Source organism: Meles meles, chromosome 18, assembly GCF_922984935.1.
Source record: "Meles meles chromosome 18, mMelMel3.1 paternal haplotype, whole genome shotgun sequence".
NCBI classification, from domain to species: Eukaryota; Metazoa; Chordata; class Mammalia; order Carnivora; family Mustelidae; genus Meles; species Meles meles.
The window spans coordinates 16,569,348-16,594,843 of record NC_060083.1 but is presented as its reverse complement, the minus strand read 5'-3'; the positions used below and the strand labels follow the sequence as shown (position 1 = coordinate 16,594,843).

General features: G+C 41.5%; 1 protein-coding gene across 1 annotated transcript; it reads right to left on the bottom strand.

The window, feature by feature from the left end:
* Positions 1-6,237: 6,237 nt before the first annotated feature.
* LOC123929966 (olfactory receptor 1D2-like) lies at positions 6,238-7,230 on the bottom strand. Its single transcript, XM_045986185.1, has one exon. The coding sequence runs from the start codon at positions 7,198-7,200 to the stop codon at positions 6,238-6,240; it is 963 nt and encodes a 320-aa protein (XP_045842141.1). The 5' UTR covers positions 7,201-7,230.
* Between the last annotated feature and the right edge of the window lie 18,266 nt (positions 7,231-25,496).

The following is a 25,496-nucleotide window of genomic DNA, read 5'->3' as shown; positions in this document are numbered from 1 at the left end:
TACCGGCGGCCGGACTAAGTAATCGGCTCGGGTTCGCTTTTGGGAGCTTCTGTTCCCTGAACGCTTTCCGTAGAGTTCCGGAGGACGGGAATGAAAATGGCGGCCTCCCAGTCTCCGGCCCGGAGGAGCCGAGAGCCTGGGGCCCCACTCCTCAGTGCACCCCCAGAGGACAGCACCCAATCACTCCCGTATCCCCAGCCTCTAGCCGCGCTCCGAGCTCACCCAGCCCGCGACCAGTTCAAGGTAACCCCGAGCTGAGAGTTCAGTCCTCGGCTCTGTCTCTGCAGCCGGCTTCTCCGTTCTAATACCTGCGAGCTCTCCGACACTCTGACACCCCCGATCCTTCTGTGACCCTGTGGGGCCTGGGGCCACGCTGGCTCCGCGTGGGCTTCACCCTGGTTTAGCCTCTGGAGCAATGTCCCTCAGTGGAACAGACTTTTAAAAGTCCTGATTTTGTGCTCCTTTGCTCCGCCGCTTGCCGGGAGCCGGCCCCTCCCCCCGCGGTCTATCTTCCCTTCGTTTTAGATTCACTTCTCCGCCAGTCCTACCTTTCAGAAAGTGGTTGATTTTCTGTTTCTAGAGTTGCTGTTCTTCTTCTCTTCACTCTCCCGTTGGATTTGTAGGTGTTTGCAATGTTTAGATAAGCTATCGAGCTGATCTCCTGTTACCTGATGTAGTCTCAGGCTGCTACTTCTCCGCCATCTTAACTCCTCCCCCTCGAATACCCAACTTTTGTTGCAACATGGGCGGGACTGGAAGAAATTATGCTGAGCGAAATAAGTCAAGCAGAGAGAGTCAAGTATCATATGGTCTCACTTATTTGTGGAGCATAACAAATAACATGGAGGACATGGGGAGATGGAGAGGAGAGGGAGTTGAGGGAAACTGGAAGGGGAGATGAACCATGAGAGACTATGGACTCTGAAAAACAACCAGAGGGTTATGAAGGGGCGGCAGGGGGGTGGGGGGGGGTGGGAGGTTGAGGAACCAGGTGGTGGGTAATAGGGAGGGCACGTACTGCATGGAGCACTGGGTGTGATGCCAAAACAATGAACACTGTTATGCTGTAAATAAACAAATAAAAATAAATTAAAAAAAAAAAAAGAATGCTTGGATCAACCAGGAGATCAAAGATGAACTTAAACAATTCATGGAAACCAATGAGAATGAAGACACTTCGGTCCAAAACCTATGGGATACAGCAAAGGCGGTTCTAAGGGGGAAATACATAGCCATCCAAGCCTCCCTCAAAAAAATTGAAAAATTCAGAATACACCAGCTGTCTCTACACCTTAAAGAACTGGAGAATCAACAACAAATCAAACCAACTCCACATGCAAGAAGGAAAATAATCTTTCTGACTTCTATTTCCCCGTTTCTAACAGCTATTATTTTCTCTTTGGCATCCGGATTGTTCCTGGGAATGATGGTTCTCTGTGGGCACGGGGCCTAATCTGTTTAATACAATTCTTCGTAGTGAATAAGGAAAGGGTTAAGTTATAGGCAGGGAGAGGTAGGGGACCCCTGGCTGGGCTCTGAAACTATTCCTGGCAGACAGAATCCGATAAGCCAGAGTGAACAAGAGATAAAGAAACAGATCACCAGGCCTGCGATGTCAGAGAATGTTTTTCTTTGGTGACTACAGTGTAATCATAGAAAATGGCCAAACCTCAAAGAATTAAGTCATTAAACGTGTTATCAAGGGTCCTTGCTCAAACCAAGATGTCACAGGAATCTCAAGACCACAAGCTTCCCAGTCAGTTGTCAATAAAAGACTGCCACTAGAAGCCTCCGTGGCAGCTCTTTTGGGACCCCTCTCACTCTAGAGAGCTTCTTCTTTGCTTTCTGCTTTCACTTTCACTTAATAAACTTTCACTTCACTTCACCCACTTGTGAGATTCATTCTTCCACTCTGTGAGACGAGAACCCTGGGATCCAGGGACAATGCTAGCCTTTCACAACCGGGTTTCCAGGACAGAATTAAGCCCTATAGAAAATTATCTGAATGACGATGTTCTCAATTCTCCCAAGGCTCCACAGCACATTCTAGATGCACAGGACAGAAGTTAACTCACTGCGTAGAATTACCTTAGTTATTAGAACTCAATTCCCTTTGGAACTGGCTGAGAAGAGCCACTCTAAACCTGCTCCTCATAAAGGAAACTTTCAACTGTTAATGTTTGTGGGCCCTGCACCTGGGCTCCCAGAGAAGATACACTTTTACCAAGGTCATAATGACTTCACCACACTTCAAAGGGCAAAAGCTCTTTCTGCCCTGAGCACACATTGTACATCTCCTTCATTCGCAAATAACCTAAAAGAAACATTTCAGACTTAAGAGTAAAAATCCCCCCCTGGCAGTTCTATTCCCACACCTCTGAAGTCTGCAATCTTGCTCGTACTAAAAGCACATGATAAAGCCTGTAATTTTCTGAAATGCTCTTCGTCATGATGATTTGTAACTCTTGATGTAACAAAAACATATAAGATCCTGTATTAAACATTCCTTCTCCAGCGCACTCCCTTCTTTGTAAAGATTGTGTATCCCAGGCAGCTGCCCTTGCTTGGCCTCGAATAAAATTTAAAACTCTCTTCCTTTTTTTAAAAAATTTTTAAAAATTTGTTCGTTTTGTGTCAACACTCCTGGTCAAGCAAAGAAACATCCTTGCCCTCAGAAGTCTGGGAGGCCTCAAAGAGCTACCAGATGAACTGGGGGGGGGGGGGGGGCAAAATGCAGGAAATCGAGGAACCCCAGAGTGACACTGCTGACAGCTGCTCTGCTTTCCCCACAAGCCATTGGTTGATTCCAAGGCAGGGGCTGAGAGGCTGGGAGCAGAAGGTGCAGCTGAGAGGCTGAGTTGTGAGGCAAGCGTTAGCAGGCCTATGGAGACAAAAAGTGGAGGTAGAATCCTGTCAGAGGGAAGGAGTTGAAAACTCCAGGTTTTCAACTGGGACTTCCAACATGTTACATTCTAGAAGTAAACATAATAGGAAATAGGCCAACCCTCATCAACAATGTGCCTAAAACCATAGGGTAGTACTGAATCCTGCATGTATACTGTTTTTTCCACATACATAGCTAAAATAAAGTGTAACTTATGAAGTAGGTACAGTAAGAGATTAACAACAATAATAAAATAAAACAATGATAACAATGAACTGTAATGTGAATGTGTTCTTTCTCTCTCTTAAAATATCTTAGCTTCTCTTGTGATGGTGTGAGGATGACAAAATGGCTGCCTGAGGGAGGAGATGGAAAGAGATGGATGACATAGGCTCTCTGATGTAGCCTTAGGACACTTTTGACATTCTGAGGATGTGTCAGGAGATCCGTCTGCTTCCTGACTGTGGTTGACTGCAGATAACCAAAACCACAGTAAATCAAACCACACTTAAGGGGGGACTACTGTATAATCAGAGCTTACTAGGTATGGGGAAAATGCCTAAATGTCCCATAGTAACAACAGTTTCCCACAATCTGCCACAGCTCAAAAGGCCTAATTAAGCCCCCTTAACACTCAGGATTTTAAATAAAAGATATTTATTGGGATGAAGAAGACAAAAAAGAGAACAGAGGCACTAGCTGCCATTCCCCGTCTTTCCACCTCCTGTGTCCAAATGTGTCCAAGGAAGATACTCCCATGTTCTAGATGTCATCCTTCTGGATGGTTGAGGAAGAAGTGATTGTTGTGGAGCAGAACTTGGCTCCTGAGGGACACCACCCTACCCCGAAGGGAGTGATAAACTCCAGGGCCCGCCTTCTAGTGCCTTCTTGTGGACCAAAGAGGGGAAGGCTTTTTTTTTCTCAGGGGCACAGTTTCGGGGAGAGTGACAGGTGAGAACCTGAGCTCACCAGAAACCCTGCCTCATCTTTGTAGAACAATGTTGCTAACGAAGTACAAAATTGCTTTTGCTTTTGCCTGTTGTACTTAAAAGTTCTAGAGCTTCCTCTCCTTCCCACATCCCTCAAGGCAAATAAACACAAACAATACAGAAACAGGATCTCATACCCCTCCTATTAAAGTCTAGGTCATCATGAGCTTTGTGGAGCATGATTCAGGAAATGTATCAAAGGCTCTGAGCAATGAAAACATTTGGCTCAGTAATTCCATTTCACCAATTTCCCCTAAGGAAACAGTATCAAAGATGTACATATGGAGACATTATTGCCATGTTGCAAACAGCAGGAAAACTGAAAGCAACTAAAATATGGAACAAGTGTGTTAAATAAGTTCTGCTGTATTCATTAAATGGCACACTAAAATACTGTGTAGGCATTAAGTTGTAATGTGGCTGAACATTTGTTAATATAGAAAGGCATTATTAATTGAAAAGGCAAGTTTAAAAACAATTTGAATTCATTCTGAACTAGAGAGGGAGAGCAGAGATGAAAGTTTAGAATTTATACCTAGTGTTTTAGAATTTATACCGGAGTTGTCTTTGGGTAGTAGACATCCAGGTGAGTATTTGGGGGTTATTTTTATTTTAATATTTCTGCAAGAAATGCACATTGTTGGTTTACTAAAAACAGTGGAAGTTAAAACTCATAAACATCCCGTGGTACCTCATTGTCCACAGACTCTATTTGGAGCTCCTCTACAAGGTATTGGAGGCCTTTTGAGATCCCTCCCACCTCCCCCTTCAGCTTCATCACTGGCTGCTGCTTGTCTCACCAGGTACACTCAGGCGGGACATCCCCCTCACCTATCAGGCTGTTTCCTGTTCTTTGTCCACCTGTCCCTGCTCGGTAAAAACCACGCTGACTATGGGCCAATGACTCGCTCACGTAATCACCTAATAGCAATTCATGATGCTATTGTACTCAACGTTCAGATGAGAACACAAGGCCTAGCCAGGGATGACCATGACCACACAAGCGATAGGTAGGCCTGGGACGAGAATGCTGGCTGGCTACTGCAGATAGGAAGACTCTCCTCCACACCGTGTCCCTCCTTTCTTGCAGTGACCTTACTTTGCCCTGCCCCTTTTCCTGGGTAGCTCTTCATGTGGCAGGATGTTGTGTAAGACTCAGCTCAGCTGTCACCACCCTAAGGAAGCCTTCCCTGAATCCTCCCTCACTAACAAGCCAAGCTAGGCTTTCCTCCTTTGTGCCCTCCAATCCTTCTGCCCAGAGCATAACCACTGCTTTCAGACATTGCATTAAAATATTCTTCTTCCTTGTCTATTGTGAGCTTCTGATTCAGGTCTGTAACCCAGTTTGAGGCCCTTAAAAGGCACTCAGCCCTTATCAATTACTTGAATTGAACCTCAGATCAATTCAATTCTCCATCTGTCAAAGTCTAGTCTGGCTCCATGGATTGATTTGCAAAGGACTGCTCCCTGTTTGGAAATGCCACAGCCCAGTGACTAACTTTCTCATCCGTTGCTATTCAGTTTCTCTTCATCGCATCGTACATGGCTGGTTGAACCTAAGTAGAGACTGAGTCTCACAGTGACCTCCTGCCTTCTACTACCTCCACCGCCACTCCTGTTCATGAGCATGTGTTGATAGGCTGGAGAGGTGTGTTTTGAGTGAAGGATGGAGTGGTAGCAAACCGAAAAGACAGGGCAAGGGAGTGAGGAGCCACAGTAATGAAGGACAGGATGGGCTGCCCAGGGTTAAGGTCTTCCAGGGAAAAGGAAAGCAGGAGAAAAGCACAGTTAGTATTGCCCTAAAGCCCAAGAGATGAAAACCAGCCCAGAGCAAAGGAGAAGAGCTTCTCTACAAGTCTTTCCTGAATAGCAGGGACTGTGTTCAGAGGGAATGTGAAACAGAGCATGAAAGCAGTGGGGCCATGCCCAGCAGAGCTGGAAATGGGCAACCTCACCCAGTGCCCCTGCCATGGGAGTAGGGCAAGTTATCTTCTCCAGGTGGCTTGTAGGCAGCAGGCCCCTTAGAGAGGGCCAGAACTCAGGACCATGAATTGATGTGTGTAGAGAACACCACCTCCTCCCCAGACCATTACTTGACATGTTTCGAAAAGCTGGGATGGAGGTCCTGTGATCAGGAAAGTTGAAAGAATGATCCTGTAAAATTCTAGTATGAGTGTTGGCATTGCCAAGGCTAGCAAGGTCTGGGGGACACTGGGTTACATGGAAGTGTCTTTTCTTCATCACAGATATGCAAGCTCATTCTGAGCTGGAGACATGTCCTAATCACTCTTCTGTCTCCCATAGGATAATGCCTTGCACATGGTAGAGGAAATTCCCAGTCTCCACTTCAATATCCAAAATATCTCAAGTCGACCTCTGGAAGGCTTTTCCTTGGAGGAGTCTTCCCAGGGCCCCATGCATGTCCTTGTTCCTCAGGCTGTAGATGAAAGGGTTCATCATGGGGGTCACCACGGCATACATCACTGTGGCTACTGAGTCCTTCATGGAGTAGGTTTGCAGGGGCTGCAGGTATACCATGCCAAGTGTCCCATAGAAGAGGGAGACCACAGCCAAATGGGAAGCACAGGTGGAGAAGGCTTTGTACTTCCCAGTGGCCGAGGGTATTCGGAGGATGGCTCTGACAATTCGGACATAGAACATGATCATGAACCCTAAGGGGGTGAGGAAAATAAAGCAGCCTGTGGCAATCAGCACCATGTGATTGACTTCAATATTGGAACATGCCAGCCTCAGCAGCACATACATCTCACAGAAGATGTAGTGGATCTTCCGGGAACCGCAGAATGTCACCCTGGTCATGAGGAGGGTGTGGGTGAGGCCATAGAAAACAGAAAGTGCCCAACACAAGGTGAGGAGCAAAATACAGAGCCCAGGGCTCATGACCGTGGTGTAGTGGAGGGGGCGGCAGATGGCCACATAGCGGTCATATGCCATTGTGGCCAGGATGAGGTTGTCCAGGGCCACCAAGGAGACCAGGAAGTAGAGCTGTGTGAGACACCCCGCATAGGAGATGGCTTTGTTCTGAGACTGGAGGCTCACCAGCATCTTGGGGATTGTATTGGTGATGAAGAAGAGGTCAGTGAAGGAGAGGTTGGCCAGGAAGAAGTACATGGGTGTGTGCAGGCGGGGATCAAAGCTGATGGCCAGGATGATGAGCACATTTCCCACCACTGTGACCAGGTACATGGACAGGAACATCCAGAACAGGACCTGCTGCTGCTCAGGACTGTCTGAGATCCCCAGGAGCAGTAACTCAGAGACTGCACTATTGTTGACTCCATCCATTTCCCCAACTGTCTGCAACATAGGCCCAATCAATATTTGTTTATTAAGTGTCCTCAATTGAACATAGACATTCATGTAAGCAAAATTAATTGTTTTCCTAGCATTAAAATACCTGATTAAATTTTATAATTTAAAAATGTTATTTTCAAAGTATAATTGATATACAAGGTTGTATTAGTTTCAGGTGTACAGTAGTGATTGGGCAATTCTGTGCATTCTGCAATGCTTACCACAGTATATGTAGTCACCATCTGTCACTATACGATATTATTACAATATTATTGGCTATATTCCCTATGCTGTACTTTTCATATCTGTGGCTTATTATGTAAATGGAAGTTGATGTTTCTTAATCTAGGTCCCACCCACATCCCCTTTGGCAGCCACCAGATCGTTCTCTGCATTTAAGGGTCTGTTTGGTTTTTGTTTGTTTCTCAATGTGGAGTTGGCTTCAGATTCTTCCTCCCCCTCCCTCTGCCCCTCCTGCTTGTACTCTCTCTCTCTAAAATACATAAATAAATCTTTTTTTAAAAAAAGACAAGAAACAAGAAGTGTTTACAAGAATGTGGAGAAAAGGGAACCCTTATGAGAATTTAAACTGGTATAGCCACTGTGGAAAACAGTATGGAGGCTCCTCCAAAAATTAAAAATATAATATTTTAAGTTAATAACAAACATATAACATGGAAAATCCTTATGCAACTCTGTCATTCCAACAATTTCTAATCTGGCATACCCAATATTACAGGAATAATGTCTATGTCTTATTTAAAATTCTATCATCTTATAATACCTGAGAAATGTTTAAAGATCTCTATGTGATTATATCAAATAGATTCCTAAAGGATATCTAAAACCAGTGTATGTATTGTAAGAAATGGCTATTTTACAGTTGGACAAAGGGAGAGAATAAAAACATTGGAAAGGAGAAGGTAAAATTATTATTTGCTGATAGAATGTTCTATCTGGGGAACCTAAGACAATCAACTGATATGCCATTAGAAATACAAAGCAGCCTTTGTAAAGTGGTCAGTCACACAAGGAGAAGACCCCAAACCAAGAATGCTCCCAGTAAGCCATACAGCGCCATGATTCAGACTGGGCTATTGGATGCTGGTATCTGTGTTTGAGCTCTGCCACTTGCTGTGAAACTTCAGGCCAGTGACCTGAGCTCCTCAAGACTCACTCTCTTCATGTGAAAAGTGACTGGTGGCAAAAATAAATTTAAGCAATAAAATGCTTAACACAAAGAACTGGCATTTAGTGGGCACTCAATACATATTGCCTATTACTACTATAAATAAATTACATAAACAATCATGGGGTGAAAATACAATGTGAAACAATTCTATTCACATTTCAATACAATATTCTAAGCATTAAGATATTAAGAATCGGCCAGGACCTTCCAATTATCCTTTTTTTCCATTTAATAATAAGTGGAAAGACTTACTCATTTCTAAATAGAAAGATGGAATATTGCAAAGGTACATATTCTCCTAAATTAATCCGATGTTCAGTTAGCCTAGTTGAAGTCAAAATCATAACAAGATTTTTGGGAAACAAAGACTATTCTAAATTTCATATGAAAATAAACCAGGAAAATTCTTGAAAAGGTTTAAGAATGGGACACTTTGTCTACCAACTATAAAGGATTCTGAACCAGTGTGGTAATGGTGCTCAAGTGCTGGGTAGAGCTTTAGAAGCAGAGCCAAATCAGGCAGGACTGAGTGGATTATTAGGGTAGTACTTTAAAATGACAGGTTGCATATAAAAGGTTGCATTATTCAATAAATGGTATTGGGATAACTGTCTATTTAGGGGAAAACATTAGACCAACATTTTTAAAGTATTTAAGATTAAAACAGTTTATTGTGTCTTTCTTTCCTTTGGAAAATCTACCATACGTGGAATGAAAACTTTGAAAATTAAAAATTAGAGAATACAACTAGACTGGATTTAATTCACCATTTTCTACATTTCAATGTCTTCTTAGTTGAGACATGAAGGACCAAAAGCAGTCAGTCTTATGAAGCCTTAAGCAAAGAGCTTTGCAGGTAGAGATGTGTGTGCAAAGGCCCTGAGGAAGGGTTTGCCATGTTTATGTAATGAATAAGGACCAGTGTGGTTGAATGAGAAGGGTATGGGTGAGATGTGAGGTCATGCAGGTCAGCAGCGTCCTGAGCAGTCAATCTTGTTAAGGTTTTAAAACTTTATTCTATAAGTGCAATTAGGAAGCCTTAAAGGATTTTAAGTAAAAAAAGGTGTATGTATGTGTGTGTGTGTGTATAGCTAAACATATATATATATATATTTAGCAATTATCTTTTTTTATTTTATGATAGTATTTTAATAATCAGATATGGGTGTGACATTTTTGATCTGATGCTTTTTTAGTGCCTATTCACTGCATTAAACCATACTTTTCTTATTTATAAGAAAGATTGGTCCCTATCTTCTTATTGTATGAGTCAATCTTTTCCCTGTTTATCATGACATGTTAACTTCGGTCTTAAACTTGTATTCACTTATTGTTAACTTCTATTTGAAATTTGTTGAAATGTCTTCCCTATGCTTACATATAAATTTTTAAAGATATTCCATGGATTTTTTCCAAATAAAATGACCTTTTTACTATATTGCAATCTATTAAATATCAACAAAAAATTCATTATGAAAAATTCAAGCAGTACAAGAAAAATGTAAACAAAAGTGAAAACTACCCCACATTCTGTTAACATTTGGTGAATTATTTTGGTTTTGTTTTTTCACTAAATCATTTTTATTCACTCAACAACATCCTGGAGAACATTCTATAAATCAATACTTTCATCCTTTTTAATGGTTGCATACTATTGCATTTTATGATTATATTATACATATTTTTATAAATATCCTACAGATGGATACGTAGATTTTTTCCCTGTTTTCCCCATTACAAAAATATACCAGTGAATACTTTTGTACATATAGTTTGGACATATTTTAGTTATAGTAAAAATATATTCATTTTCATACATATTGCCAGAGTGTCCTAGGCTCATTCATCCTTTGCCAATCTCATTTGTGAAACATGTTTTATTTTCACAGCTTTCATTACAGGTAAATCAAGAGAAAGAAATTTTTAAATTAACTCAATACCTTAAGGAAATAGCAAAATGGACTTTTTGGAGCTAAATCACAAGAGAAAATTATCTCTTGTAGAAGGAAGGACAAGGGTCATAAATTAAACAGGCAGTTATTGAAGATACTTGAGATCCGGGAACTTCCTGCGTTTATGTGAGAAATCACTGTGATCATGCTGGGCACTGATGCAAAACCAGACTGTTTATACTCAGTTTTCCCATTTTTTTGTAAATTTAATTTTATATTTCCTGAAAGTCATAGAAGTATGCTCTAAAGTACATTTTCATACACACAAACACATACACAATTACTCTTGAAAAATATTTTCTCCACATTACTGGGTATTTTCCACACAGACCAAAAAGGAGAAAAATGTACACTCAACAATGTCATTTTGTGACTTCGGAAATAAAAAAAAGACACTCTTTTGATTAAGCAATTTTTAGTTCTAGAAATTTATCCTAAGAAAGATGTTATCAGGCAAAATGTAAAAAATGTATATATGTTTATCAGAACCTTGTTAATAATAGTAAAAAGAAACTTTGCTTAAAAAATTACAGAATAGGCAAATCCATAGAGACATTAAATCGACTGGTGGTTGCCAGGAGCTGTGGGAAGGGCAAAATGGAAGTGACTGTTAATGGGCCAAACCTTCTGTTGGGAGTCACAAAAATGTCCTAAAATTTTGATTGTTGTCAATTCTGTGAGTATATTCAAACCACTGAGTTGTATACTTTAAATGGGTTAATTTTAATGGTATTGACTTACATCTCAATAAAGTGGCTCTAGGGTGCCTGGGTGGCTCAGTGGGTTAAGCCTCTGCCTTCAGCTCAGGTCATGATCTCAGGGTTCTGGGATGGAGTCCCACTTTAGGCTCTCTGCTGGGCAGGGAGCCTGCTTCCTCCTCTCTCTCTGCCTGCCTCTCTGCCTACTTGTGATGTATCTCTGTCAAATAAATAAATAAAATCTTTTTAAAAATTAAATTAAATAAAAAATAAAGCTGTTCTAAACAATTGCATAATCCATTAAATCAGAGATTAGGAAGGCCATAAGTGATGTTAAAATTTTTCTCATTTATATGTGGAAAGTTGTTTATAATAACTGCTTAATTAAAATTCCAGTTTACTCTTACACCATAAACTAGAAAATGTGTGGTTTACCCTGACTTGAGCTAGTGATGCCAGGCCCTGTGCTGTGACTATGAGGAGGAGGAACCGGGAAGGCATAGTCAGGGCTCATTGCGTCTCAGCCCCCTCCCCAGCCATCCGGGTGCCTAGTGCCTGGACTCAGGGCCCTCTGGGACTCCTCCCCACTGGAATGAGGGTCGGAGGCAGGTAACAAGGCTGGGGAAAGCCAGAGGACATTCAGGAACATTGGCCCATCTGCTTTCTTGCCCTCAAGGCCAGTGTTCTCCACATCTTAGTGTGCATCAGAATCACCTGTGATGCAGATTTTTTAAAAGACGTTCAGGTCCCCTTCCTTGAGATGATTCAGTGGCTCTGCACTGAGGACCAAGTCCTTTTTAGAAGTCACCTGGTGATTCTGGCTGTGCAGAAATGCTGTTCTGAGTCAGTAAGACTCAGTGGGTTCTGAACACTTGTGTCGTCAGATGCCTTAGAGACACAAACCCTTCTGCAGTGAAGGCAGAGAGTATAAGGGTAGTATGGAAAAGTGTTCCAAACTTGATGTTGGAAAACCTCCTGTGTTTCTCCCTGTTTGCAGGACTGTGAGGAGGCTCATCCCACCAGGGGAGCCTTTCTTGCTGGTTTGAGAATCATGTGCAACAGAGCACATGAAATCACTTTGAAAACTGGAGAGCACCAGAAAGATTGGAAGGATTGTTATTTACCTTTAAATACTAAGGGGTTTGAGGCCCCTGGGTGGCTCAGTTAAGCATCTGCCTTCAGCTCAGGTCATGATCCCAGGGTCCTGGGATCAAGTCCCGCATCGGGCTCCCTGCTCAGCAGGGAGTTTGCTTCTCCCTCTCCCACTCCCCCTGCTTGTGTTCCCTCTTTTGCTGTATCTCTCTCTGCCAAATAAATAAATAAAATCTTTTAAAAAAATACTAGAGGGTTAGATTATGTGAAGAATTTTCAAAGAACGTGAGTATGTTTGTGTGACTGAGAAAATGGAGGAGAGATGAGATCAGAAAAGGAAGGAAGAGAGAGAGAGGCTATGATGTCCAAACCCTACTCACTGCTCTGTGCTTGTCTTAGAGCTCACTCTGTTCTGTTGCCTCCACTTCTCTCCTCCATTCAACGAAAATTCAGAGTCAGGACATAAAGGATCTTAAGTAAGACTGTGGGACTTGGGGCTGGAACAGGGTAAAGGTGAAAAGCAAGCAAGCTGGTACCTGGATCTTTGATCCCCTAGCAGAGGAGACAAATGTAAGTCTGTGGGCACCCCCGCGAGGCTGGGGTGCCCAAGAGCTGCTGCCTGAGCCTCGAGTTCAGGAAGGAAGTGGCTGAGTCAGGGCTATTTTCAGGCCTATTTGTTAATTTTGGGGAGGCCTCAGGGAAGCAATCCCAAGGCAGCTGCTTCTGATAAACATGGGTAATCACTCCAGTCAACAAGGATCTTGGGAAATGAGTCTTGTTTACAAGGAGTAAGCCAGATTCTTCTTCCCTCTTCTCTCATTTTATCATTTCCCCTGTCATTCCCCCTCCCTTCCTATTTTAGGTGGATGAGATGAATTTGGATGTCCCAAGCCACAGATCCCCTCAGCCTATCCTCTCTCTGACCAAATTCCTAGCACCACTGACTCAGAGATGAAAGGATTCCAGATTCAAACAAGCCTATCCACCCTTTCCACACCCTCTAAATAGAGGAACTGGAATTTTAACATCCCTGTCCAGAGAACACTTTGTCCTGTCTTTGTATCTCCTCTTTGGTGGTGAGCTCACTACCTTAAAACAAATTTCAAGAAAAGTGCTTCCAGTCTCATAGTGGGTAGTTCTACAACAAATGTCTCCATTTGCAGTCCTCATCTGGGACAGAGACACAGACTCACTGCTGGAGGAGAGGATGAATGATCCAGGTTGTTTCTGGTTCCACTATTCAATGGGCCACAGGTAATTTATTGAATTGTTCTGGGCCTCAGTTTCCCCACTTTTCAAATCTAAGAATAACAAACCCTCCACTGGTCAAACTATGAGGTGGTCACAGGTGTCTCGGTGCCTCCACCCAGCCACCCCAGGGAGTCAGTTTGTGTAATGGGCCTTTCTCCTGCTGCCGAAGTCCCTGCACTCAGTCTTTACAAGCTGGAGCCCCTTCTGGGAGCAGCACGGACACCCTCCCTACCTCTCATCAAAAAACAACCTCAGTTACACTCATGCCTGGGGTTCTACCTTCCTCCCTTCTTGCTTTATTCCTGTATTATTTATTGATGGCAGGCATTGGGTTAGGTGCTGGGGAAACCACTGTGAACAGGATGGACACAGGTGCCTCCCCTCATGGAGTTTACAGACCAATACAGGAGAGATCTTCTAAAAGCAGACACCCAGGGAAGAAAGCAATCACAATCCCCAAGGAAGCAGTCATCTGAAATAGAGAACAACTGGGGGAGGAATGGGCACCTTCTCAGATTGGCTGGTCAGGGAACATCTCCCTGAGAGACATTCAAGCCAAGACCAGATGGCTGAGAGGGTCCCAGCTCCTCAGGGAGTCAGGGAAAGAGCTTTCCAGAGAGAGGGAACAGCATCTGCAAAGGCACAAAAATGTGTGTTCAAGGACTGAGAGAAAGCCAGTGCTCTGTCAGCAAATCCATGAGTGGCACAGGTTGGGGGGTGGGGAGGTTCACAGGAGCAAATGAAGCCAGGGAGTCATTCTTGATTTTAGTCTAACTGCCACAAGAAGTCAGCAAAGCATTTTCAGCTGGTGTAGTGGACTGGTTGGATTTAGGTTGAATGGAGAACTCTGGCTGCCATGAGGATAAAAGGTTAGAGACAGACCGGAACAGCAGTGGCCCAGGCGAGTAGGGGGAGTGGGACTGCACTGGGATGGGAGTAGGAGAGAGAGGAAAAAAGACGATCTAGCTACCTTTGAAGATGAAATCATGAAGCTCAATAGTGGACTGGGCCCTAGAGATAGAAGAAAGTGTAAACTCTGGGCACCTGGGTGGCTCAGTTGGTTGAGCATCCCACTCTTTCTTTCTGCTCAGGTCATGATGCCAAGCTCCTGGGATCAAGCCCCACATCAGGCTCCCAGCTCAGCAGAGAACTTCTGTTCTGCCTGTCCTTCCCTGCCCCACCCCCCCCCCCCCCAGTTTGTTTACGCGCGCTCTCTCTCTCGCTCGCTCTGTCTCTCTCAAAAAATAAATAGATCACTGAAAAGAAAAAAGAATAAGAAAGGGTAAAATCAAGGATGATCTCTTATTTCTGACTTGGAGGACCTGAGTAAGGAGCATAATGAATTAACATAGGGAAGAGTTTGAACTTCTGAGAGCTGAGCAGGGGAGATGGCAAGAAGTTATTTAGGTATAAGACCTCTTAGATGGTGGCATGGATTTGGATATGGCATAAATATACAAGATACCTAGAGCCATAGAGTCACATAATTTGACCCTATAATTCTACTGCTATGGATACATGTCCTAATAAATCATCCAAAATTAAATCAGCTTTATAAAAAAAGATATCCATCACAACATTATTTATACTTTTTTAAATAAAAAGAGCTTAAATGCCCATCAGTTAGGAAATGCTTAAGCCTATGATGCTACCTATAACAGGTGAAATATTAAGCAGCATGTTTATGGGCATGGGCATGGGCATGGGCATGGGAAATTTCTTGTCATCTTATAATAAAAGGAAAACTCTTTCTTACATGCACACAAAAAATATTAGAAGTAAATATACCAATATGATACAAGCAGTCATCTCTGTGTGATGGGACTAGAGGTGATGTTTACTTATGTTTGTTTCCCACTGGACCAAGATCTAGGCCTTCTCTGAGTAAGAATTATTCATTCCTCTCAATATCCCCAGGGTCCAACCCAAGACATGGAGCTAGAGGACATTACTGGTCTTTGCCTATTGGGAGATTACTTGGTTAAGGCTCCATCCAGCAAGATTTGGCTCCCTCCATACCCCTCAGCTCAGATGTTAACTACTAAGAAACTACTAGGGTCCACAGACACTTGTTCCACAAATTTAGGTTTGGAAGTTTCTTGAACAGCATCTGAGAAGGTGTCTCTGAAGCCCCTCAGAGCAGCTCGACATTGGGTAAAATGGACATACACTCCTCCTGAAACATGCTTTCTGGTTCCAGGACTTTAAGTCTCCCAAAGCTACACAAAAAGAGCCACTGTAACAAATTCTTTGAACATGAATAGACAAATACATCCGCGGAGTATGTGGTTCACTTCCATGAGCACTTAAAGGAAAACATGGCCTCAGTTGAGCATTCAGGCCATTGCTTTTCATCCACAGACATTTGCTGATACTTAGTAGGCATTGCTCCCTGCCCTGGGCACTGAGGCACAGAGCTGTAGCACACTTAGTGGAAGTTAGGTTTTCAGTCTCCTGGGACCAGGATACAAACTCGTGCAAAGAAGCAATAACAAGACATCCCAGCCTGGATTCTCTTGGAGCCCAGAGACAGGACCTGCTCCATGGACACCCCCAGGGGAATGAGGAACCTGCAAGGTTGCGTCAGGAGCGTCCCTCCAGAATCCTCAGGGTTCCAGCCGTTTCCTCACTAATGAGGCTCCAGGGAATTTCTGCTTCCTCTGGCCTTCAGGTTCTGACTCCGATGCTGAAGTCAATCATGAGGGAAGGTCTCTGCAACCCAGTGAAGTCCACCTAGTAAGTAAAAGGTTGGCTGATTTGAATGTCTCTCTGAAAACCTGGTCCTGGAGACCCTCAGAACAGCAAGTTATTACAACTCTCTGAAGCAAAGAGGGGCACCATCTTTGCTCTTTCACATCCCAAACAGGGCTCTTCAGAAGGAGACTGAAAAGAGTGGTGGGGAAGTGTGTGGTTACTGTAGTCTTGATTTTTGTTTCCTTTGAGTCCAGAGTTGAGTAAATTTTAGACCCTCGGTTCATAGCCCATTATCACCACTATTCCTTTCCAGGTGTGTCTCTGGCTTTATTGCCTTTTATAGGCTCCAATCGCCACTCACTCCCTCTTCCCCCACATAGACAACCACTTCAGTATACCCATGTAAACCGGAAAAATACGTGTCTTTGCATGTCAGTGTATTTTATATATCTATTGTGTTATAGATCCCATCATGTCTCTTATTTTTGCACTATTTTTTATGATTCATTCTCCTTGTTCAGCAGACACCAACTCCCTGCTACTCCTACATCTTTCCAATCCATTTTCTGTATACACCAGAGTAATTTGCTTAAAGCTTAACTTGGTCCCTATCACTTTCTTGCTTAACTCATTTCAAGAACTTCCTATTACAATTAGAAAAAAATGTGGGGTGCCTGGGTGGCTCAGTTGGTTACGTCTGACTTCTGCTCAGGTCATGATACCAGGGTCCTGGGATTGAGCCCTACATCCAGTCTTGCATCAAGCCCCACATTGGCCTCCATGTTCAGCGGGGACTCTGCTTGAGACTTTCTCTCCCTCTGCCCTCCCCCCCATTCTTTCTCTCTCTCTCAAATAAATAAAATCTTTAAGAAAAAAGAAAAAAAAACTCAGTAATATAATATATATTACATATATGTATATATAGAGATATAGATATGAAAATATAAGTCCCTACCTAGTCTCACTCCTACATATATCTGCAACCCCAACCACTATCATTCTCTTTCTATTGTTCCCAGAACTTCAGCCATGTTGGTTTTCTCTCAGTTCTTTGAATTCACAGAGCTATTTCATCTCAGGGTTTTTGCCTTTGTTTTCCTTCTGCCTGGACACGCTTCCCTCAACTCTTTGAATGGCTTTCTCTTTCTCAACCTTTGAGCTTTAGCTTAACTGTATAAATCAATACAACCATTTTGGAGAGTCTTTAGCAATACATTATTGTTATCTTGGGTCAGGTTCCCTGGAGGCAGAATGGCTCATGGGAAGTGTGAGAGCAGTTTATTGAAACCATACCCTCAGAAGAAGATGGAGGTAAGTAGGGACTCAGCATATTAACTTAAGCCTGGTCTCAAAAGGAGCACAAGAACATGAATTGCATCCATTGAATCAATTCTATCCAAAGGTAAGGAACCAGCTTTGTCTACCAAGTGTTAGCCCTTGGCCACTGGCTGCCCCTCCACTTCCCAGGGCAGTAAAGAGAGAGTGCCTAACTTCTCCAGCTAGAGAAAGAGCAGTCATAAGCCATTAGCAGCCAACATTAACAGCAGCTGGGGGGTAGTAAAGACCTAACCAGTGAAAAGCACTAACAGCATACGCTAGTAAGATTTAAAGTGCACCTGGGGCGCCTGGGTGGCTCAGTGGGTTAAAGCCTCTGCCTTCAGCTCAGGTCATGATCCCAGGATCCTGGGATTGAGTCCCATGTCGGCTCTCTGCTCAGCAAGGAGCCTGCTTCCACCTCTCTCTCTGCCTGCCTCTCTGCCTACTTGTGATCTCTGTCTGTCAAATAAATAAATAAAACCTTAAAAAAAAATTTAAAGTGCACCTGGCCTGCCTTCCAGCAATTCATTCTTATCATTATATTCTGGAGAACTTTCATTCATGTACCCAAAGAGAAATGTACAAGAAAGTTTCTTTCAACTTTGTTTACAATGGTAAAGAACTAGAAATTACCTAAATGTTCTTCAACAGGAGAATAGACAAATAGTAGCATATACCTATTACAGTGGTAAAAATAATGATGTTGAGTATGTTTATCAACATGGGCAACTCTCAAGAACATAATCTGAGTGAAAAAAGTAAGTTTAAGAATACACACTGGATGATACCATTGAAATAAAATTTTGAAATATGAAAAACATGCTAGGGGCACCTGGGTGGCTCAATGGGTTGGGCCTCTGCCTTGGGCTCAGGTCATGATCCCAGGGTCCTGGGAGTAGCTCAGGCTCTCTGCTCAGTGGGGAGCCTGCTTCCCCCTCTCTCTCTGCCTGCCTCTCTGCCTACTTGTGATTTCTCTCTCTCTGTCAAATAAATAAAATCTTAAAAAAAAACCATGCTAAATCCTTTTGTGGTTACACAACTTTCAAGTAAAATTATAAAAACATGCATAATAATGACAAACCCAAAGTTAATGATAGTGGTTACCTCTGGGGAAGGAGAAACTGGAATGGAATTAGGAATTCGAGAGTCCTCTCAGCTGTAACTGTAATGTTTTATTTAAATACACACACATATACAAGGACAATGTTTTAAGATTTAATAAAACTGAGTAGTAGATACAAAATTATTTTTATTCTATGTTCCAGTCCTTATATTTGTAATCATACTTGTAAAAATGACAGAGAACATCTATTCATGTGGTTCTATGTATAGCTAGAGTGATACTTCTTTTACATAATAGTTCACTGTAGGTATCTGCCAGATTTTATTTATCCATTTGCCCAAGTGATGAACACTTAACTCCATACTGCTACAAACAACACTGTAATGAATAGCCTTGTGTATGTTTCTCTACAGAACTTAAGATATATTGTCTGAGAAACAAACTGAGGGTTTTGGAGGGGAGGGGTGTGGGGGGTTGGGTGAGCCTGGTGGTGGGTATTATAGAGGGCATGTATTGCATGGAGCACTGGGTGTGGTACATAAACAATGAATCTTGGAACAGTGAAAAAATAAAATTAAAAATTTAAAAAAAAGATATATTCTCTAGGTGCTGGGTGGCTCTGTCAGTTAAGTGTCTGCCTTTAGCTCAGGTCATGATTCCAGGATCCTGGGATCGAGCCCCAGGTCAGACTCCCTACTCAACAGGGAGGCTGCTTCTCCCTCTGGCCCTCCCCCGCCCCCACTCTTCCCCTCAAATAAATAAATAAAATCATTAAAAAAAAAGACATTCTCTAATATGCCCAGGAATGAGATTGCTGGGTAATAGGAGAGATGATCTACCTAAGATCTACACAGATAGATGATAGGTGATAGATGATAGATAGATGCATAGATGAATGGATGGATGGATGGGCAGATGGACAGATGGATATGTGTGTGTATATATATATATATACACACATACATATATGTATATAAATACAACCAGGGAATCAAGAGAGAAATCTATTGGTACTTAGCAGAATTTTACATATACATATACATATATCTAAATATATAAATATATTTAATTTTAATTTTGCTATATATAGTTCATTTTAATTTTTAAAAAGTACATCTATATCCAAATATAAAAAATATATCTCTATATATTTAATTTTAATTTTGCTATATAGAGTTAATTTTAATTTTTGTCATGTCCTGATAGACTGTTCTTCTGATTGTCTCTTCAAGTTTATATTCTCATCACAGTACATGATGCTTCTCCCTTTCTCATATTCTCACCAGAACTTGGCATCATCAGGTGTAGTTTGGCAATCTGATTGATGTAAAGATCATCTCATCACTTCTCTGATTTACAGTTTAACATTTCTTTGTATCTTGCTAACAATTTGGGCTTCTCCTTATAAAAATTTCCGTCTCATAGACTTCACCCATCTTTGTTCTAGATTTCCTTTCTACCTTTCTTTGGAAGAAGCTTCTTACTGTCTAGATATTAATCTTTTATTGGTTCTAAAATAAAGTTTCTATGAACATTTGTGTCCAGGTTTTTGAGTAAACATAAGTTCTCATCTCTAGGATATATGCCGAGGAGTGCAATTGTTGGGTTGTAGAGTATTTGTGTTCAGTTTTATAAGAAACTGTCAAACTACTTCTCAGACTGACTGTAACATTTTACATTCTCACCAGCAAAGTATGAGTCATCCAGTTTCTCAACAACCTCACCAGAATTTGGTGTTGTCACTTTATTTTAGCTATTCTGACAGATGTGGTTCAATGGGCCTTTCCCAAATGGTTGTCTTGTGTTGAACATCTTTTCAGGTGCTTATTTGCCATCTGTGTATCCTCTTCAGTAAAAACCTGTTTATATCTTTTGCTCATTTCCTAATTGTAATTTTTTAACTGTTCAGTTTTTGAGAAATCTTTATACATTCTAGATACAAGTCCTTTGTCCATTTTACCAGTTTGAACAAAGTATAAAAACCTTACTCCCTTGAAGGATCCACTAAATAAAATCTGTGATTGCCTTCTGACATTTTGTGCAGCAGGCCCACAGGGAAAGATGGGTGTCACTTTTCTAACTAGGACAATTGACAAGGATTAGCATGAAGACTTATGCTTGCTATTCCACATGGGGGCAGGAAATAATATGTCTTAAACCTAGAGTTTCACTTGGGTATCTCTTAGTGCTTCTATGAACAGTAATGAATGCTAATGAGCAATGTCAGTTACCCACCACAAAATGAGGAGAGTAACGAAGAGCTCAAACCCTTCAGGCATGAAGGCCTCATATATTCTACCAGGCATCAACACAGACCTGCCGAACTGGTAGCGAAGGTGAGAGGAATCTAGAATGAGTATCAGAGAGTAGAGATGACAAACTTTATTTATAACCTTAAGACAATTTACAGTAATGGGGACTGTATCTTGTTTCACTACCCTTTTGCTTAAAACTTTCCAGCTAATACTAGCCAACACCTTGAAGATATTGAGCTGTATATCTACCCTACTTGGGAATAAGTGAGGCTCAGTGCATTTTAACAACAACTGGAGTCCCCATATCATAGAACGGGAGATGAATGAAATGGGAAGCTACAAATGGATCTGAGTGAAAACACATGGATTGTCTTATACAAACCTGGTGCACGTCTTCAGTGATAATACAGGGAACTGAATTCATGAATTTTATATTATGTTTTTTAAAGATTTTATTTTTTATTTATTTGTCAGGGGGGCACAAGCAGGGAGAGTGGCAGAGGAAGAAGGAGGCTCCCTGCTGAACCAGGAGCCTACGGTGGGACTCCATCCCAGGACCCTGAGATCATGACCTGAGCTGAAGGCAGACGCGTAACCAACTGAGCCACCTACACACCCCTGAAATTCTTGGATTTTAAATGTCAAATGTGCCTTACATTCTCAGAATAAACACTACTTGGTCATGATGTATTATCCTTTTTATAGAAAATTTAAATTTGCTAAGTTCTATTTGATAATATTTTGCTGAGGATGTCTATTGTTTTGCAATTCTTTATTTTACTGCTTTCTGCCATTATCTTTCCTCTCTTTCTTTGTTTCTTTAAGATTATTCTTGTCACTCTGTCCCCACTTTATTAATTTGGATACTCAGATCCTTTGTTCCAACTGCAGTTCTTTCCTGGTAAGTTTATTTAAAACTAAAGCTATCTTTTTTATTACTGCTTTTGATTTATAGTTTGTTTCTCTTTATTGTTTCTTTATTGTTTCCAATTATTCCATAATTTCTCTCATAATTTTCTTTTGAACCCAAAGTTTATTTAGTATACTTCACTTCATATTTACTTCATATTTAGTAACACCTTCTTAAATTTCTAGATATTTGGTAATTTTAAAGCTTTTCTTTAATTATTAATTTCTAACTCTAGAGCATTACAATTAGAGAACATATTTACATGCAACATAGTTCATATGTGGAAACACACACATATTTCTTTTTTAGAACTTACTGAGATTTGGAGTGCCTGGGGGATCAGTCAATTAAGCATCTGCTTTCAGCTCAGGTTGTGATTCCAAAGTCGTGGGATCAAGTCCTGCATCAGGCTCCCTACTTGGCGGGAAGCCTGCTTCTCCCTCTCCCACTCCCCCTGCTTGTGTTCCCTTTCTCACTGTGTCTCTCTGTCAAATAAATAAACAAAATATTAATTTTTTAAAAGATTTTGTTTATCTGTTTTGTGTGTGTTGAGTTTGAGAAGTTCTTTATAGATCCTGGATATCAACCTTTTGTCTGTACTGTCATTTGCAAATATCTTCTCCCATTCCGTGGGTTGCCTCTTTGTTTTGTTGACTGTTTCCTTTGCTGTGCAGAAGCTTTTGATCTTGATGAAGTCCCAAAAGTTCATTTTTGCTTTTGTTTCCTTGGCCTTTGGAGACATATCTTGAAAGAAGTTGCTGTGGCTGATATCGAAGAGGTTACTGCCTATGTTCTCCTCTAGGATTCTGATAGATTCCTGTCTCACGTTGAGGTCTTTTATCCATTTCGAGTTTATCTTTGTGTATGGTGTAAGAGAATGGTCGAGTTTCATTCTTCTACATCTCGCTGTCCAGTTTTCCCAGCACCATTTATTGAAGAGACTGTCTTTTTTCCATTGAATATTTTTTCCTGTTTTGTCGAAGATTATTTGACCATAGAGTTGAGGGTCCATATCTGGGCTCTCCACTCTGTTCCACTGGTCTATGTGTCTGTTTTTATGCCAGTACCACGCTGTCTTGGTGATCACAGCTTTGTAGTAAAGCTTGAAATCGGGTAACGTGATGTCGCCAGTTTTGTTTTTGTTTTTCAACATTTCCTTAGCAATTCGGGGTCTCTTCTGATTCCATACAAATTTTAGGATTATTTGCTCCAGCTCTTTGAAAAATACCGGTGGAATTTTGATCGGAATGGCATTAAAAGTATAGATTGCTCTAGGCAGTATAGACATTTTAACACACACACACACAAAACAGATAATCATATCAAAAAATGGGCAGAAGATATGAACAGACACTTCTCCAACGAAGACATACAAATGGCTATCAGACACATGAAAAAATGTTCATCATCACTAGCCATCAGGGAGATTCAAATTAAAACCACATTGAGATACCACCTGACACCAGTTAGAATGGCCAAAATCAGCAAGACAGGAAACAACGTGTGTTGGAGAGGATGTGGAGAAAGGGGAACCCTCTTACACTGTTGGTGGGAATGCAAGTTAGTGCAGCCACTTTGGAGAACAGTGTGGAGATTCCTGAAGAAATTAAGAATAGAGCTTCCCTATGACCCTGCAATTGTACTGCTGGGTATTTACCCCAAAGATACAGATGTAGTGAAAAGAAGGGCCATCTGTACCCCAATGTTTATTGCAGCAATGGCCACGGTCGCCAAACTGTGGATAGAACCAAGATGCCCTTCAACGGATGAATGGATAAGGAAGATGTGGTCCATATACACAATGGAGTATTATGCCTCCATCAGAAAGGACGAATACCCAACTTTTGTAGCAACATGGACGGGACTGGAAGAAATTATGCTGAGCGAAATAAGTCAAGAAGAGAGAGTCAAGTATCATATGGTCTCACTTATTTGTGGAGCATAACAAATAACATGGAGGACATGGGGAGATGGAGAGAAGAGGGAGTTGAGGGAAACTGGAAGGGGAGATGAACCATGAGAGACTATGGACTCTGAAAAACAACCAGAGGGTTATGAAGGGGCGGCGGGGGTGGGGTGGGGTGGGAGGTTGAGGAACCAGGTGGTGGGTAATAGGGAGGGCACGTACTGCATGGAGCACTGGGTGTGATGCCAAAACAATGAACACTGTTTTGCTGTAAATAAACAAATAAAAATAAATAATAATAAAAAAAGATTTTGTTTATTTATTTGACACACAGAGAGATCACAAGTAGGCAGAGAGGCACGCAGAGAGAGACGCAGAAGCAGGCTCCCTGCTGAGCAGAGAGCCCAATGCGGGGCTCAATCCCAGGACCCTGAGATCATGACCTGGGCCAAAGGCAGAGGCTTAAGCCACTGAGCCATCCAGGTGCCCCAGTAAAATCTTAATTAAAAAAAAAAAAGAATTTACTGAGACTTCCTTCATAGCATCATATGTACTGATGCTTTATTTTTTATTAAAAGGATGGGAATTCCCTGTTAGGTGCTGATATAATATGAATAAGAAACTCAAACTTAAATCATTTCCATTTGCTGTATTTTCTTCTGATTTTTTTTCTTACTGTTTCCCATTTAAGAGGCCTTTTTTCTCTGAGATTGGTTTGAAAGTTACACATCTATTTTGAAAGCTAAGATGCTTTCCCTTAACTTAAAACACATGATTTTAACTTATATCCATGGATCTCTTAAATACTTCTCTATTTTGCCCGAGAGAGACGGGCTATGGACATTGGGGAGGGGAGGCGAACCATAAGAGACTATGGACTCTGAAAAACAACCTGAGGGTTTTGAAGGGTCAGGGGTGGGAGGTTGGGGCAACCTGAGGGTTTTGAAGGGTCAAGGGTGGGAGGTTGGGGGAACAGGTGGTGGGTAATGGGGAGGGCACGTTTTGCATGGAGCACTGGGTGTTGTACAAAAAGAATGAATACTGTTACGCTGAAAAAAATAAATAAAATGGAAAAAAAAAACAAAAAAAAAACCAAGTTATTTATCATGCTCTCCTGTCCTTATATTCCTCTACTAGCATCTACTACAGAGAGTTGACACTGTTTAGCATTTTAGAATTTTATTTCAGATGTTTTTTGAACATGTAAGCAAATATTTGGATGGATACTAATTTTTATATTTAAAGTTATTTTATTTTCTTTAATACTTTTCAAATTTTATTCATCTTCCTATATCCAGTGTGTGATTGACACACCTGAATTTAATCTTGCTATTTTTCCTTTGTAATTCTCTCTCTCTCTTTAGAAACTTAAGATGTTCTCCTTGGGGGTGCCTGGATGGCTCAGTGGTTAAACGTCTGCCTTAGGCTCAGGCAATGATCTCAGGGTCCTGGGATTGAGCCCCACATTGGGACCTCTGCTCAGCAGGGAATCTGCTTCCCTCCCTCTCTGCCTGCCTCTGCCTACTTGTGATCTCTCTCTCTCTCTGTCAAATAAATAAATAAAATCTTAAAAAAAAACAATAAAAAGATGTTCTCTTTGTGGTGTTCTTTAATTCCATTACAATGAATTTAGAGATACTTTTAATTACCTTTGCTTGGAACTTCATGGGCTATTTCATTCAGAAGAATGAAACGAAGTCCTTGAAATATTTCCCTCCATCCACTTTTTCTGTCTTTTTATAGGACTCTTATTTTCTAGATGTTGGCACTTTTACTTATATTCTCTTTCTCTCTAACTCCCCACCTCCCTTATTTTTCCATATTTCTATTCTTCACTGCTTGCTGCCTTTAAGAGGGTTACACAACCCGATATTCTGATTCTGATTCACTAATCCATTCTTTACGTGTATCCATTCTGCTATTTATCTCATCTATTGAATTATTAACTCCAGCTATCATATTTCTTAACTAATACTTC